A 12649-nucleotide genomic window follows, 5' to 3' on the forward strand; every position below is an offset into this window, starting at 1 on the left:
AAATTAAAACATAACTCAAGAAATGCTCTGCAAACACAAAAGTATCTTTCGCTCGACTGTGCAACGGATCGCTTCGGATCGGCTGGCTTCGAATTCCTCGAGAGTCTCGAGTCTCGACTCGAGAGTCAGTTGAGCATTGGACGTCCTCGTTAGCGGTTGCCTGTGTCTGCGGAGCGGCGAAGTAAGTGGCCGCCACTCGAGTGTGGTGCAGTTGGTGGAGTCTCGGTTGTCTCAAGTTGTCTCGGGTCTCGGGTCACCTCTTTTTTTTCCTTTCAAAGAAAAAAACCCCCGCAGATAAAAAGTATCTGGCCCGTGTGTTTACTCGCGAGGTTCTTCGCCTTCGCCTTCGCCAGCCCGATACAATTACAGAGTGCAGTGGGTAAAACGAGGCAGTCAGCATAAAAATACTGACTGAAACTTGTGCACTGCGGTGGAACAGCCAGTCCAAAGACAGTGCAAGTCCTACGATTTAGTGGAAAATATATGTAAATTTTGGAAAAAGTGGCCGAAAAGTGCACCATGTGTTGGCGGAGGTTGTGGCAGCGGAAAATGTATCTACCATATAAATAGCCGATAAATAAACGAAAATAACGCAGTTGCTGCGCCCTGTGTGCATCCGCGAGATACTCGCACAAAACGGAGTTCGTAAAAGTATCTGGCTATCTGCCTATCCGAGTTTCTCAGTATCTGAGTATCTTTGAGTGCGATTTCGAGTGCTTTCCTCCGATTTCCCTTCTACCTGCGGCCCGTGTCAGTGAGTGTGTTTGAAGTGAGAAGCAGTGGATAAAAACAAACGCTGCAATAAAGATACAAACCAAAGAGGTGCAAACAAAAACGCAGTTCGTAGAGAAGACCCTCTATATACAGTGTGTAGTGTGTGTACATAGAGTATAGTGTCTGATATCAGGCTAAGCGACCCGCTAGTTCGTAGCCCCAAATGCTTATCGCCAAAGGAACTCGTGTTCGTGTTCATAGGCGCGTATCTCGCGGAACGGCTCAAGACCCAGCGCGAGAATCTCGAATCTGAATGGAGCGGATGTTCGTTATGTGTGTATAGTGTGTGGTGTATATATGCCTGTATGCCTGTAGTATCAGTGTGGCCTCCGCTGAACTCTCTCCGCAAAGGGTTCACCAATCATTTCAGCCTGACAACAGAGCCGGGTCCCGATCTCTAGAGTCCGATCCGAATCCAAATCCAAAATAAAGCCTCTGCTGATAAGCTAACGAAAAGAAATGAAATAAACCGAAAAACGGGAAAGGAAGTAAATGAGATCCATTGATAAAAACATGCTTATAATTAGAACTTGCGTGTGAGTGAATATAAATATTACGAAACCCCGATCCGGGACTGTGATTTCGTGTCGTGCTGATATAGCTTTTGGAATAGAACGAGAACGGCAGCCTCTCCCTTCCAGGAATTTAAATTTGAGCTCCCATCGGGAATAACAGCAGTGAATGAAATTCCATAGGAGTTTGTCTTCTGAAGCTCTATCTCCCATTCCCTCCATCCAAGCCCACGAGAACTGGAATTATCCAGAGGGAAGAGCCAGTTTTATATGGTTTTCCGAGGATGTTTCTCAGCTGACAAGATGGAAATATAATGACAGCTTGGTTTTCTCTTGCTTAAAATTATTTTACATAAATTTTAAACAATTCTTTACTTTTTAGAGTGCTATAATATATTTATAGAGCTTTTCTCTTATTTTCAAGGCTAATCTCTGAACAAAAAACTGAAATACCTCGCGGTATAAGCTATTTTCAAAAGGTATTCCTTACTTAAGAAGTGATATCATCTTCCAGCTAGTTCTGTTGCAAATATTTGCTAATTAGTGTCTCTCTGCTCAGCTAAATTCATAAAAAAGAACGAGATTTGAGATCTCAAGACTAGGCAGATCCTAAATGAATCCAACCTTGGCTACATCTCACTGCAACAAGTGAAAACGCAGCAATGTACATACATATACTAGGACTTCCCGAGCCTCATTATTATTAGTAATAATTGCAGCTAGCGAAAAATGAGAACTAGCATAGCGGAATAGATGAAATCATCGCATGGAATTACTTCAAGTTCTCGAATACACATTGTATGTACACACACATTATACACTTTCTGGCGGAGCTCATTTCCAGCGAGACTTTATTTATGTCTCTCTACTGGTTGTTTGAAATTTTCATTTGCAGTTTTTGCCTTCGTTTTGTTTACCCAAAAAAAAAAAAAAACAAAAAACCGAATGTACTCATTGCTTGAACTGGCCGGGGCCAGTAAAGTTTATTTTTTGAGGCATTTGCCCGGCGAACTAATTAAAAATTGCTCTTCCTCTCCATCGCCCACAATGTGTGGCACACATGTTCGGGCGTTGCTTTCGGACTCATGGATGTGATTCTAATCTGTTTTTGATTCACAAAACTAAAAGAACTAGAATCGTGTAATATAAAGTCACATATTAGTGTTATTATTTTAGTTTGTTCATACATTTTTATGAGGTTCTTGGCTTTTTTTGACAAATTAAATGACTTAATAAACCTCTTTGATTGATTTTTTAATATTTAAAATTATCACTCATTCAAATAAAAAACCATTCCATCATCTCTCAGAATAATTTAACTTAATTTAACATACATTTTCACGGTTTCTTCCAGCATATGAAGTCGCTCAGGCACCACCAATAGGAAAGATTCTTCGTTATGAATTGAAGCAAGTCCGGGCAAAAACCAAGACAGCAACCCACCTAGAAGATCTACCGTCACTCCGGAGCACAGTTCCGCATCCCAGTGCCATCTACCTGTAGCCAATAAGCCCGTGCTCACCGGATTCCCACCAACCAAAGCCGAAACAATGAAGCGCAGCCGGTGGAGCCCCAGTGGCTCCTCAACGGCGCGCCTGCTGCTCGCCGGCGTTCTGATCGCCAGCTGCACCTGGTCCACCCCTGTCCAAGGCGCCCAGCGGCCGCCCATTAACTCTGCCGGAGGCCATGAGCTGCGCGGCACTACCTTTATGCCGGCCCTGGAATGCTACGATCCATATGGCAGACCGCAGGTAAGGAGGAGGAGGAGGAGGTGGAGGAGGTGGAGCACTCATCACCCCGATTGTTTGTCCACAAACCAATTGAGACGAATTTAAATTAGCTTCAGCTTCGTTCAATTCGAGAGGCAGATACAAACTAATTGAGCAATAAAGCGACAGTTCGGGGAATAGGAAAAAATTAGCTGGAGTTGTGAGAACCATTAATTTACGGCATGAGTGCTTGCCCATTACATTTTGTCAGCAGAAAAATAAGCAAATAAGTGTTGAAGATAAATAAACATTACTATGTACTGTGAGTTTCGAAGATGAGTTTGAAATATGGCCCCAAATATAGATTTACCTTTAAATGCTTCTCCAAACATAAACTAATATTAATAAATTTTGTTAAAATTCTTTACAAATATTTATTATCCTTTTGTTGTAATTCTTTAATAGAAATGCTTGCCCGAGTTCATTAATGCTGCCTATCAACTGCAAATTCAGTCAACAAATACTTGCGGTGAGCAGCAGGACAATCACTTTTGCATACAAACCATGAATCAAAATCACAAAAACTGCGAGTTCTGCAAGTGAGTAAATCTTGAAGACCTAAAGAAATTCGCCTTCAAAATTTAACTACTCCTTTACAGATACCAGGATCACAATCCCTCGTTCCTGACGGACTTGCACGATCCCCAGAATCCCACCTGGTGGCAGTCGGAGACCATGTTCGAGGGCATTCAGCATCCGAACTATGTGAATCTGACCATTCACCTAAGTAAGTAAATTTAACAACTCAATGCTAAGTATTAATATATATTAAAATATTATTTTAAACTCTAGGAAAATCCTACGATATCACATATGTGAGAATACTGTTCCGCTCGCCACGTCCCGAGTCCTTTACTATCTACAAGAGGACCACGGAAAATGGACCCTGGATCCCGTACCAGTTCTACAGTGCCACCTGTCGAGACACCTACTTCCTGCCCGACTCCCGGGCCATTCGCAAGGGCGAGGGCGAGGCCCATGCTCTGTGCACCAGCGAGTACAGTGATATCTCCCCGCTGAGAGACGGCGAGATTGCCTTCTCCACGCTGGAGGGTCGCCCCAGTGGCATCAACTTCGAGCACAGCCTGGAGCTGCAGGACTGGGTCACGGCCACCGATATTCGCATTACCCTGGACCGCCTGAACACCTTCGGTGACGAACTCTTCGGCGATGCCCAGGTGCTCAAGTCGTACTTCTATGCCATCTCCGACATAGCCGTGGGAGCGCGCTGCAAGTGCAACGGTCATGCGAGCAAGTGCGTCGCCAGCACGGGAATGCATGGGGAACGGACCCTCGTCTGCGAGTGCCGTCACAACACTGACGGACCCGACTGTGACCGCTGCCTGCCGCTCTACAACGACGTCAAATGGAAGAGGGCCACCTCAACGGAAGTCAACGAGTGCAAAGGTAGGAGCAGTGCAACATCCATCATCTGCGGGAAAACAGGTTGCCACAGTGGGACGTGCTGTAAATGAGCTCGTGATATATTAACTTAATAATCTATACCAATTCGAACTCTCTGGTGGTCACTGTACTCCCCTGTGTGGAATTTCCTTATAAGGACAGACCAGTTTGCCGTTAGCTAGAGTTAGCTAAGCGGAAGATGACCATCACATCAGTCATGTTTGTGCCTTTCTCGTCCGCGGTCTTCTTTCTGGCCTTTCCTTTGGCCTACGTCCAGGCCTGGTCCAATGACTACAGCCTCGAAACGAATCTCATAGGGCCGGGAGTGCCTCTATGGTACCTAGTTAACTGTACATTAAGCCTCCCGACATCCAAAGGATATTCTTATTAAGAAACATTCCTCTCCCTTAGCTTGCAACTGCAATGGCCTGGCGGACAAGTGCTTCTTCGACGCCCATCTCTTCAACCTGACGGGACACGGCGGTCACTGCCTGGACTGCCGGGAGAACCGAGATGGACCCAACTGTGAGCGCTGCAAGGAGAACTTCTACATGCGCGACGACGGATACTGCATCAACTGCGCCTGCGATCCTGTGGGCTCTCGGTCGCTGCAATGCAACAGCCACGGCAAGTGCCAGTGCAAGCCAGGCGTCACCGGCGACAAGTGTGATCGCTGCGACAACAACTACTACCAGTTCGGACCCCATGGATGCCAACCCTGCGGCTGCGATGGTCGCGGATCCCATGAGAACACGCCCGCCTGCGATGCCGAGAGTGGCATCTGCTACTGTAAGGAGAACGTGGAGGGCAGGCGCTGCAACGAGTAATTAATCTTTTTAAAGGATACTCCCTAGAACCCTCTCTAATCCTGAATCTCCATCCAGATGCAAACCTGGCTTCTTCAATCTGGACAAAATCAATCGCTTTGGCTGCACACCCTGCTTCTGTTATGGCCACACCTCCGAGTGCCAGACGGCACCCGGCTACTCCATCGTCTCGGTCGCCTCCAACTTCAACAAGTTCAAGGAGCGCTGGACGGCCATCGATCTGAACCAGCGCGAGGTGGACATCAAGTACAATCAGTACAGTCGCAGCATTGGCACCACGGCCCAGGGCAACGAGCACGTGTACTTCCAGGCGCCGGATCGCTTCCTTGGGGATCAGCGAGCTTCCTACAACCGAGATCTGAAGTTCAAGCTACAGCTGGTGGGCCAAGTGGCCAGCACCAGTGCCAGCGATGTGATCTTAGAGGGCGCAGGCAGCCGCATCTCGCTGCCGATCTTTGCTCAAGGCAACGGTATACCGGATCAGGGTGTTAAGGAGTACACATTCCGGCTGCACGAGCACCACGACTACCAGTGGCAGCCAAGCCAGTCTGCCCGCGGCTTCCTCTCAATCCTGTCCAATCTGACGGCCATTAAGATCCGGGCCACCTACTCGGTGCAGGGAGAGGCCATTCTCGACGATGTGGAGCTGCAGACGGCGCATCGCGGCGCTGCCGGGCACCCGGCCACCTGGATCGAGCAGTGCACCTGCCCGGAGGGCTACCTAGGCCAGTTCTGTGAGTCGTGTGCTCCCGGCTACAGGCACAGTCCCGCCCGCGGCGGTCCCTTCATGCCCTGCATCCCCTGCGACTGCCACGGCCATGCGGACATCTGTGACTCGGAGACGGGCCGCTGCATCTGCCAGCACAACACCCATGGCGACAACTGCGACCAGTGCGCCAAGGGCTTCTACGGCAACGCCTTGGGAGGCACTCCCAACGACTGCAAGCGGTGTCCTTGTCCCAACGATGGCGCCTGCCTGCAGATCAACGGCGATACGGTCATCTGCACGGAGTGCCCTGTGGGCTACTTTGGCTCCCGATGCGAGCAGTGCAGCGACGGCTTCTTTGGGGATCCCACCGGACTCCTAGGCTCCGTGCAGACCTGCACCAGCTGCGACTGCAACGGAAACGTGGATCCCAATGCTGTGGGCAACTGCAACCGGACGACGGGCGAGTGTCTCAAGTGCATCCACAACACGGCCGGCGAACACTGCGACCAGTGTCTGCCCGGACACTTTGGTGATCCTTTGGCCCTGCCCCACGGACGCTGCGATCGCTGCAGCTGCTACGAGGCTGGTACGGAGCAGGACGAGCAGAGCATCACGCGCTGCGACCAGGTGACTGGTCAGTGCCAATGCAAACCCAATGTGATCGGCAGGGACTGCGGTGAGTGCCAGCCGGGATACTTCAATATCCGGTCAGGAAACGGATGCGAGAACTGCCTGTGCGATCCGGTGGGCAGCTACAACGCCACCTGTGACCGCTACACCGGCCAGTGCCACTGCCGCCCCGGCGTGGTGGGCCAGCGGTGTGACCAGTGCGCCAACTACTTCTACGGCTTCTCCGCCGAGGGCTGCAAGCCATGCGAGTGCGACGAGAGCGGCTCCAAGGGCTTCCAGTGCGACCAGAACGGTCAGTGTCCTTGCAATGACAACGTCGAGGGACGCCGCTGCGATCGGTGCAAGGAGAACAAGTACGATCGCCACCGTGGTTGCATCGACTGCCCCGATTGCTACAACCTCGTCCAGGATGCCGCCGATTTGCATCGCGCCAAGCTGGCCAATCTTAGCCAAACCCTTGACGAGATCGCTCGCACCCCAGTGACCAACGACGAGGAGTTCGAGGCCAAGCTAAAGGCCGTTCAGGAGAAGGTGGCCGTGCTGGCTCAGGACGCTAACGACAACTCCGGCGAAGGCGGCCAGACCTACGTAGAGGTAATCGCCGATCTGCACAAGAAGCTGAACAGCGTCCGGGAGCACCTGCAGAGTGCGGACAAGCTGCAGGATGAGGCCAATGACGAAATCGACAAGGCGCGCCACAACTACACCATCCTCAACCAGATCACCGAGAACGCCAAGAAGGAGCTGCAGGATGCCCTTGATCTGCTCAACGACGAGGGAGCCCAGGCCCTGGCCCGTGCCAAGGAGAAGTCCGTGGAGTTTGGCCAGCAGTCGGAGCAGATCTCGGACATATCGCGCGAGGCACGTGCCCTGGCCGACAAACTAGAGTCGGAGGCTCAGTTTGACCTGAAGAACGCCAAGGATGCCAAGGATGCGGTGGAGAAGGCCCATCAGCTGGCCAAGAGTGCCATCGATCTGCAGCAGAAGATTGCCGTAGAGCTGCGCTCCGAAGTCGGCCTGGAGCTGAGCCAGGTGAAGCAGCAGGTGGGCATTGTGGCCCAGACCTCCAAGGAGGCACTGCGCAAGGCCAACGAGGTGTACGACAACGCCCTGACCCTGCTGAACGACGTAAACCGCCAGACGCAGCCGGACATCGACATCAACCAGCTGAAGAAGGAGGCTGCGCAGGCCAACGAGCGGGCGGACGAGCTGCTCAAGCAGATCAACGAGCTCTCCAACAACAATGGTGAGATCTTTGCCGATTTCGAAACCGAGCGCGAGCTAACGGAAACGCTGCTCAAGAGGTGAGTTCTCCTTAGTTTCCCCCTTAATGTCCTTGCTTAACATACCCATTTCCTTGCCAGAGCCGACCAGCAACAGCGGGAGGACATTGAGCTGCTGGAGCGGGCCAAGGCCGCCCATGACAAGGCCACCAAGGCGGTGGAGCAGGGTGACAATACCCTCAAGGAGGCCAACAATACCTACAACAAGCTGGCAGGCTTCCAGTCGGAGGTTCAGCGGTCCTCGGAAACTGCCGCCCAGGCCCTGCAGACCGTGCCCAACATCGAGAAGGAGATCCAGAATGCGGAGAGTCTGATTGGACAGGCGGAGGATGCTCTGGCTGGAGCCAATAAGAATGCCAACGAGGCCAAGAAGAATGCCCAGGAGGCGCAAATGAAGTACGCCGAGCAGGCGTCCAAGGTGGGTTTCTCTATTTTGGGTATTTCTGGATCCTCTACAAACCTTTTTCTTGGTAGGATGCCGAGCTTATACGCCGCAGAGCCAATGAGACCAAGGTGGCGGCCAGAAACCTGCGCGATGAGGCCGATCAACTCAACCACCGGGTGAAGCTCACCGAAATGGACATCTTCAAGCTGGAGGAGAGCTCCACCAAGGACGACAATCTGGTGGACGATGCCAAGCGAAAGGTGGGTAGGGCCCGAGCCGACACAGAAGATGCACAGAAGCAGATTGAGAAGGCTAACACCGAGCTGGCGGCCATCAAGGATGAGCTGGAGAATCTGAAGGACATCAACACAGATGATTTGGATAAATTGGGTAAGTTACAAAGAATTTTCTTTGTTTTGTAAGGATTGGTTTCTAACTAATAGCTAATCCCCCAGAGAACCGCCTGGCCACAGTTGAGGATGAGATCAATCGCGTCAATCTGACGGGTCGCATCGAAAAGTACAGGGATCAGCGCACGATCCAGAAGAATCTGATCGACAAGTACGATGCCGAGCTGAAGGAGCTCTCCAACGAGGTGAACAATATTGGTATCATTTCCAAGTCCCTGCCGGACAAGTGCTTCAGTCGCAATCGCCTGGAACCGTAGGGATCCGGAAGTGGAAGCGCAAGCGAAAGCGGAACCAATAACAACTACTTCAATTAACACTAAGTACGAGAACGAGAACGAGACGAACAAATCAGATTTATGATAGCACGTAGCCGTTGAATGAAATTATGTAATTTTAGTGCCTTAGCCGAAATATTCTGTTTAGTGACAAGACAAGGTTCCCCCCCGAAAGAAGAAAACTAAAAGCCCGAGCAACATAATCGCTGTTCGCCTCCAGAAGAATGCCATATAAATGATACTATAACGATTCAACTGCCAACTGAGATTTTCCAGTTAGTTTCAAGCCACCAGCCATGGACTGTATTATATGTTAAAGAGCCACGACGACACCTTGTACTCCAATGTAATTCGATAAACCAATCGCATATCTCTGCCATAGCTCCACCTGAAATCTATTCTGTACTTTTATACTTTAACATATTTGTCATCTACGTTTAATGTGCCAATTACAATTACCATGTATCTTTGTGTGTAAGTCGCTTAAAGAGTTTCCCTTCAAAATATAACTTTTCCAACGTTGTCATTTTGTAAAAAACCACCTATTTGTTGTTCATGTTTCGCAGCAGCAAAAAGAAGTTGGCGCTCAGGCGAAAGACCTATTATTACACAAGGAGGAAAGGTTGGGTAAGCCTTACTTTAGTTATTTTTAAAAACATTACCTGAACCAGAAACTTGTGGGAGAGATTGGTAAAACCCCCAACACTCAAGACAAAGGTTTTGCGGGTAAAGAGCAGCATCATTTTGATCATAAACTTGAATTCCCTGGACTCATTATACCAGCTACAGTTGTACCAGTCTTGGAAAAGTAGTTCACTCTGAAAACCCATATATTCTTAAAGAGAAAATTAAGCAGAAGAGGTAAAAACTTACCTGGGTCTCCACCTTTTGGGCACTCACGTTGTACAAGCTGATCTCCAGAGCAATGGTGACAAAGTAAACCATAATCATGCCCATCCACACCCAGCCCACTTCCTGGAAAAAAGAATATAATATAAATATATTCTTACATTTAAAGTATTTATTTCTGAACTTACCAAAACTGTGCTGATCTTGTAGAGAAGCATGCATATTAGAATGCTACTGACTGAGCACTGAACCAGGATGATGTACTTAAAGACATTTTCCACTTGGTTATGGTGACTAAAAAAGGAAAAATTTAAAGGAGTTTCCTTTATCTTACAAAAACCTACCTTGATATCCTGGAAAATAGCCTCACGCAACAGCGTAGGTACTTAACTCTCTGCTCCTTGGGAACCAGCACATCTGAGGTGGAGTTTTGAACCAGGAAACGCAAAACCTTGATGAGACCTGACTCATACCCGGTGAGAACCACAAAGAGGCTGTTGAAACCAAAAACAGCTAATGGATATAAGTCTTTAATTAGATGTTCCATTTTAATTTATTTAAGGACCTACCAAAAAAGCACCAAACTGGACCAGATTGTAGCAGAAAAAAGCGAATAACATAAGAGGGAAACTCATACTTTCCCAGCTGAACATAGGGAACGATGGCAGGATAGGCTTTAAATTATTAATTCATTTTAAAATAATTCAAGCTTAGAGTTTTTTCTGGGACTTACTCAATGTCATCTCACACGTATCCTTGACAATATAGCAATCAAATATATATTGAAAATAGGGTCGCAGGGTGTAATATAGCACAGGCATGGTGACGATCTTGAAGAAGAACATCACCTGACGATCAATAATCACCCAGTTGTTGAGCAGTATGAGGCGTAATGACTTAAGGAGGTCCTGTTTTTTCGGCAAATCTAATAAAAAAACACTCATAAAACAGAAACATAATTTAAAAGTAGTATGAATTCTTACCCAAATCAAAGAGTCCCAGGGATTTTAGAACCTCTCCTGACTCCGTAGAGTAAACCAACTGGGAGCAAGATTCCACAAAGCTCTGAAAGTGAAACATCTTGACCACACCAACGCTCAGTTGAAAGGTAAGCAGCACGGCCTAAAAGAGAGTTCAAGGATAATGTTTCATCATATAATTAAAAAACCATAACAAACCTCCACGTATGTCTCAAAGGAGACGTGGTAATTTTCCATGATGAAAGCCACGAGACTGTAGATGATGCTCAGGTTAACTATCACCACCACAACACGGGTTCTATATGAAAAGGAGATTTATCTACAAATCCAATGAGAAATATACAAGAAATCTTACAATCTGCAATACTTGGAGCTGCGCTTCCTTGGCGCAATATTAACGCCCAGCGCATAGGCACTGTACTCCACCCACTGAAGGCCCAATTTGGGCAGCTTGTCGATCCGCTCGAGCTCCTGATCCAGTAGGTCCTGCATTCCTTAAGGATTTATCAAAGACTGCTTGTTGGGACCCTGATGACCACACACTTTTATGGCATTCGCAATAGCTTTTCGGGTCTCAATTAGTCGCCTACAAATTATACGGTTCACCTGAAATAATTTGCTATAAGTTGTGGTTATTGTGCAACTCGATAGGGGACACAAATAATTATCGAAATTGGAGGGGCGTGTCTTTAAATCATTAAAAATTTAGAACTCATCGAAGGAGCAGCTATGCCCCAAAACCTGAAGGAGCCTCCTAATCGTGAAATTAAACTTCGTAGGGAAGAGTGTTGGGATACTCACAGGATATTAAAGCCACGGCTTCAGGTATATTATTTGTGTTTTTATTGAGATTTAAAGATATATGAGGATATAAATACATACATTTGCTTAAAAATAAAAAATTTGGCTAACTCTTATCTTAAGACTAAACATATATATATTTTTAAGAACCACATATTTGTGCTCCTTTACAGGACATTTTGGTAAGTATTACTAGTTTTTATGAATTAAGACATTTAAAAAATATATGTCGCTGTATTTTTCTAGATTTTTTAATTTAAAATTTTAATTATTTATCCAAACTGCAATTCATTATGATATCATAACCCTAACCATCATATGAAAACGAAACTTGGTGTTACCTTTAGAAATTCTAACGACCAGCTGCCAACATTTCCGCAGATAAACAAATAGGCTATACAAAAATACAAACAGATATTTCTTTAACTAATACATACATTTTAAAATTGCAAAAAAATATATATATATATATAAAAAGAATCCCAAAATCTTAGTTTATAATCTTCAATTAAACATGGTATCTTTCCCTAAAATCAGACAGATTCTGATTTCCGCTGTTTCATAAAAACGAATTTACAATTATCAATATCGCTAGAACTACAATTTATTTTATTTTGTTTTAAATGTATAGTTTAAATATCTTTTAAATAATTACAAATTACATTTATCTAAAAGTTATAGTCGAAATATCTTTTGAAATAAAAAAGTGATTCTATTAAGGGTCAATTCTGGTTAGTTGGGCCAAAAAATAGGCCATTTTCAGAAATTTGTTGTGGACAAACGAAAAGACATAGAAAGTTCAAACTTGTCACATATATTTATCATAGTTTAAAGATTATTTAGCAAAATTTTCAAAAATTTTTAGAGCATGTCCTGAAGCAGGACACAGGGCGACGTAAGCCCATGCCCAAAAAAGGCACCCCTCTGGCGACCATCCTGCAGGACGTAAAAATCGACTGAAACAAAAAATTCAAATATGTTCTTGTTTTGTATGAATGTGGTTATGGAATAGGCTACTTTTTTTAAAATTGAATAAAAAAT

At 46.6% G+C, this 12649-nt stretch overlaps 2 protein-coding genes across 2 annotated transcripts; one reads left to right on the forward strand and one right to left on the reverse strand.

The window, feature by feature from the left end:
- Positions 1-124: 124 nt before the first annotated feature.
- On the forward strand, positions 125-8960 carry LanB2 (laminin subunit gamma-1). Its single transcript, XM_017172838.3, has 10 exons — positions 125-181; positions 2641-3037; positions 3461-3594; positions 3655-3782; positions 3848-4462; positions 4871-5282; positions 5344-7929; positions 7990-8326; positions 8383-8683; positions 8749-8960. Exons 2-10 carry the CDS (start codon positions 2837-2839, stop codon positions 8958-8960), a joined length of 4926 nt encoding a protein of 1641 aa, XP_017028327.1. The 5' UTR covers positions 125-181; positions 2641-2836.
- A 480-nt stretch (positions 8961-9440) lies between these two features.
- On the reverse strand, positions 9441-11332 carry Or67b (Odorant receptor 67b). Its single transcript, XM_017172837.3, has 10 exons — positions 11163-11332; positions 11006-11105; positions 10811-10949; positions 10561-10752; positions 10397-10501; positions 10172-10340; positions 10016-10121; positions 9852-9953; positions 9641-9796; positions 9441-9577 (listed from the first exon to the last, which is right to left on the reverse strand). Exons 1-10 carry the CDS (start codon positions 11297-11299, stop codon positions 9521-9523), a joined length of 1263 nt encoding a protein of 420 aa, XP_017028326.1. The 5' UTR covers positions 11300-11332; the 3' UTR covers positions 9441-9520.
- Between the last annotated feature and the right edge of the window lie 1317 nt (positions 11333-12649).

Source organism: Drosophila kikkawai, chromosome 3L, assembly GCF_030179895.1.
Source record: "Drosophila kikkawai strain 14028-0561.14 chromosome 3L, DkikHiC1v2, whole genome shotgun sequence".
NCBI lineage: Eukaryota > Metazoa > Arthropoda > Insecta > Diptera > Drosophilidae > Drosophila > Drosophila kikkawai.

Excerpts from the sequence above, each read along its gene's own strand:
- Or67b (XM_017172837.3), bottom strand. The coding sequence starts at position 11,299 with ATGCAGGACCTACTGGATCAGGAGCTCGAGCGGATCGACAAGCTGCCC. Across the intron at positions 10,950-11,005 it reads CCTTTGAGACATACGTGGAG|GCCGTGCTGCTTACCTTTCA; the intron begins GTTTGTTATGGT and ends ACTCTCTTTTAG. Across the intron at positions 9,797-9,851 it reads CCCAAAAGGTGGAGACCCAG|AGTGAACTACTTTTCCAAGA; the intron begins GTAAGTTTTTAC and ends ATGGGTTTTCAG.
- LanB2 (XM_017172838.3), top strand. The coding sequence starts at position 2,837 with ATGAAGCGCAGCCGGTGGAGCCCCAGTGGCTCCTCAACGGCGCGCCTG. Across the intron at positions 3,595-3,654 it reads AAAAACTGCGAGTTCTGCAA|ATACCAGGATCACAATCCCT; the intron begins GTGAGTAAATCT and ends ACTCCTTTACAG. Across the intron at positions 8,684-8,748 it reads AGATGATTTGGATAAATTGG|AGAACCGCCTGGCCACAGTT; the intron begins GTAAGTTACAAA and ends CTAATCCCCCAG.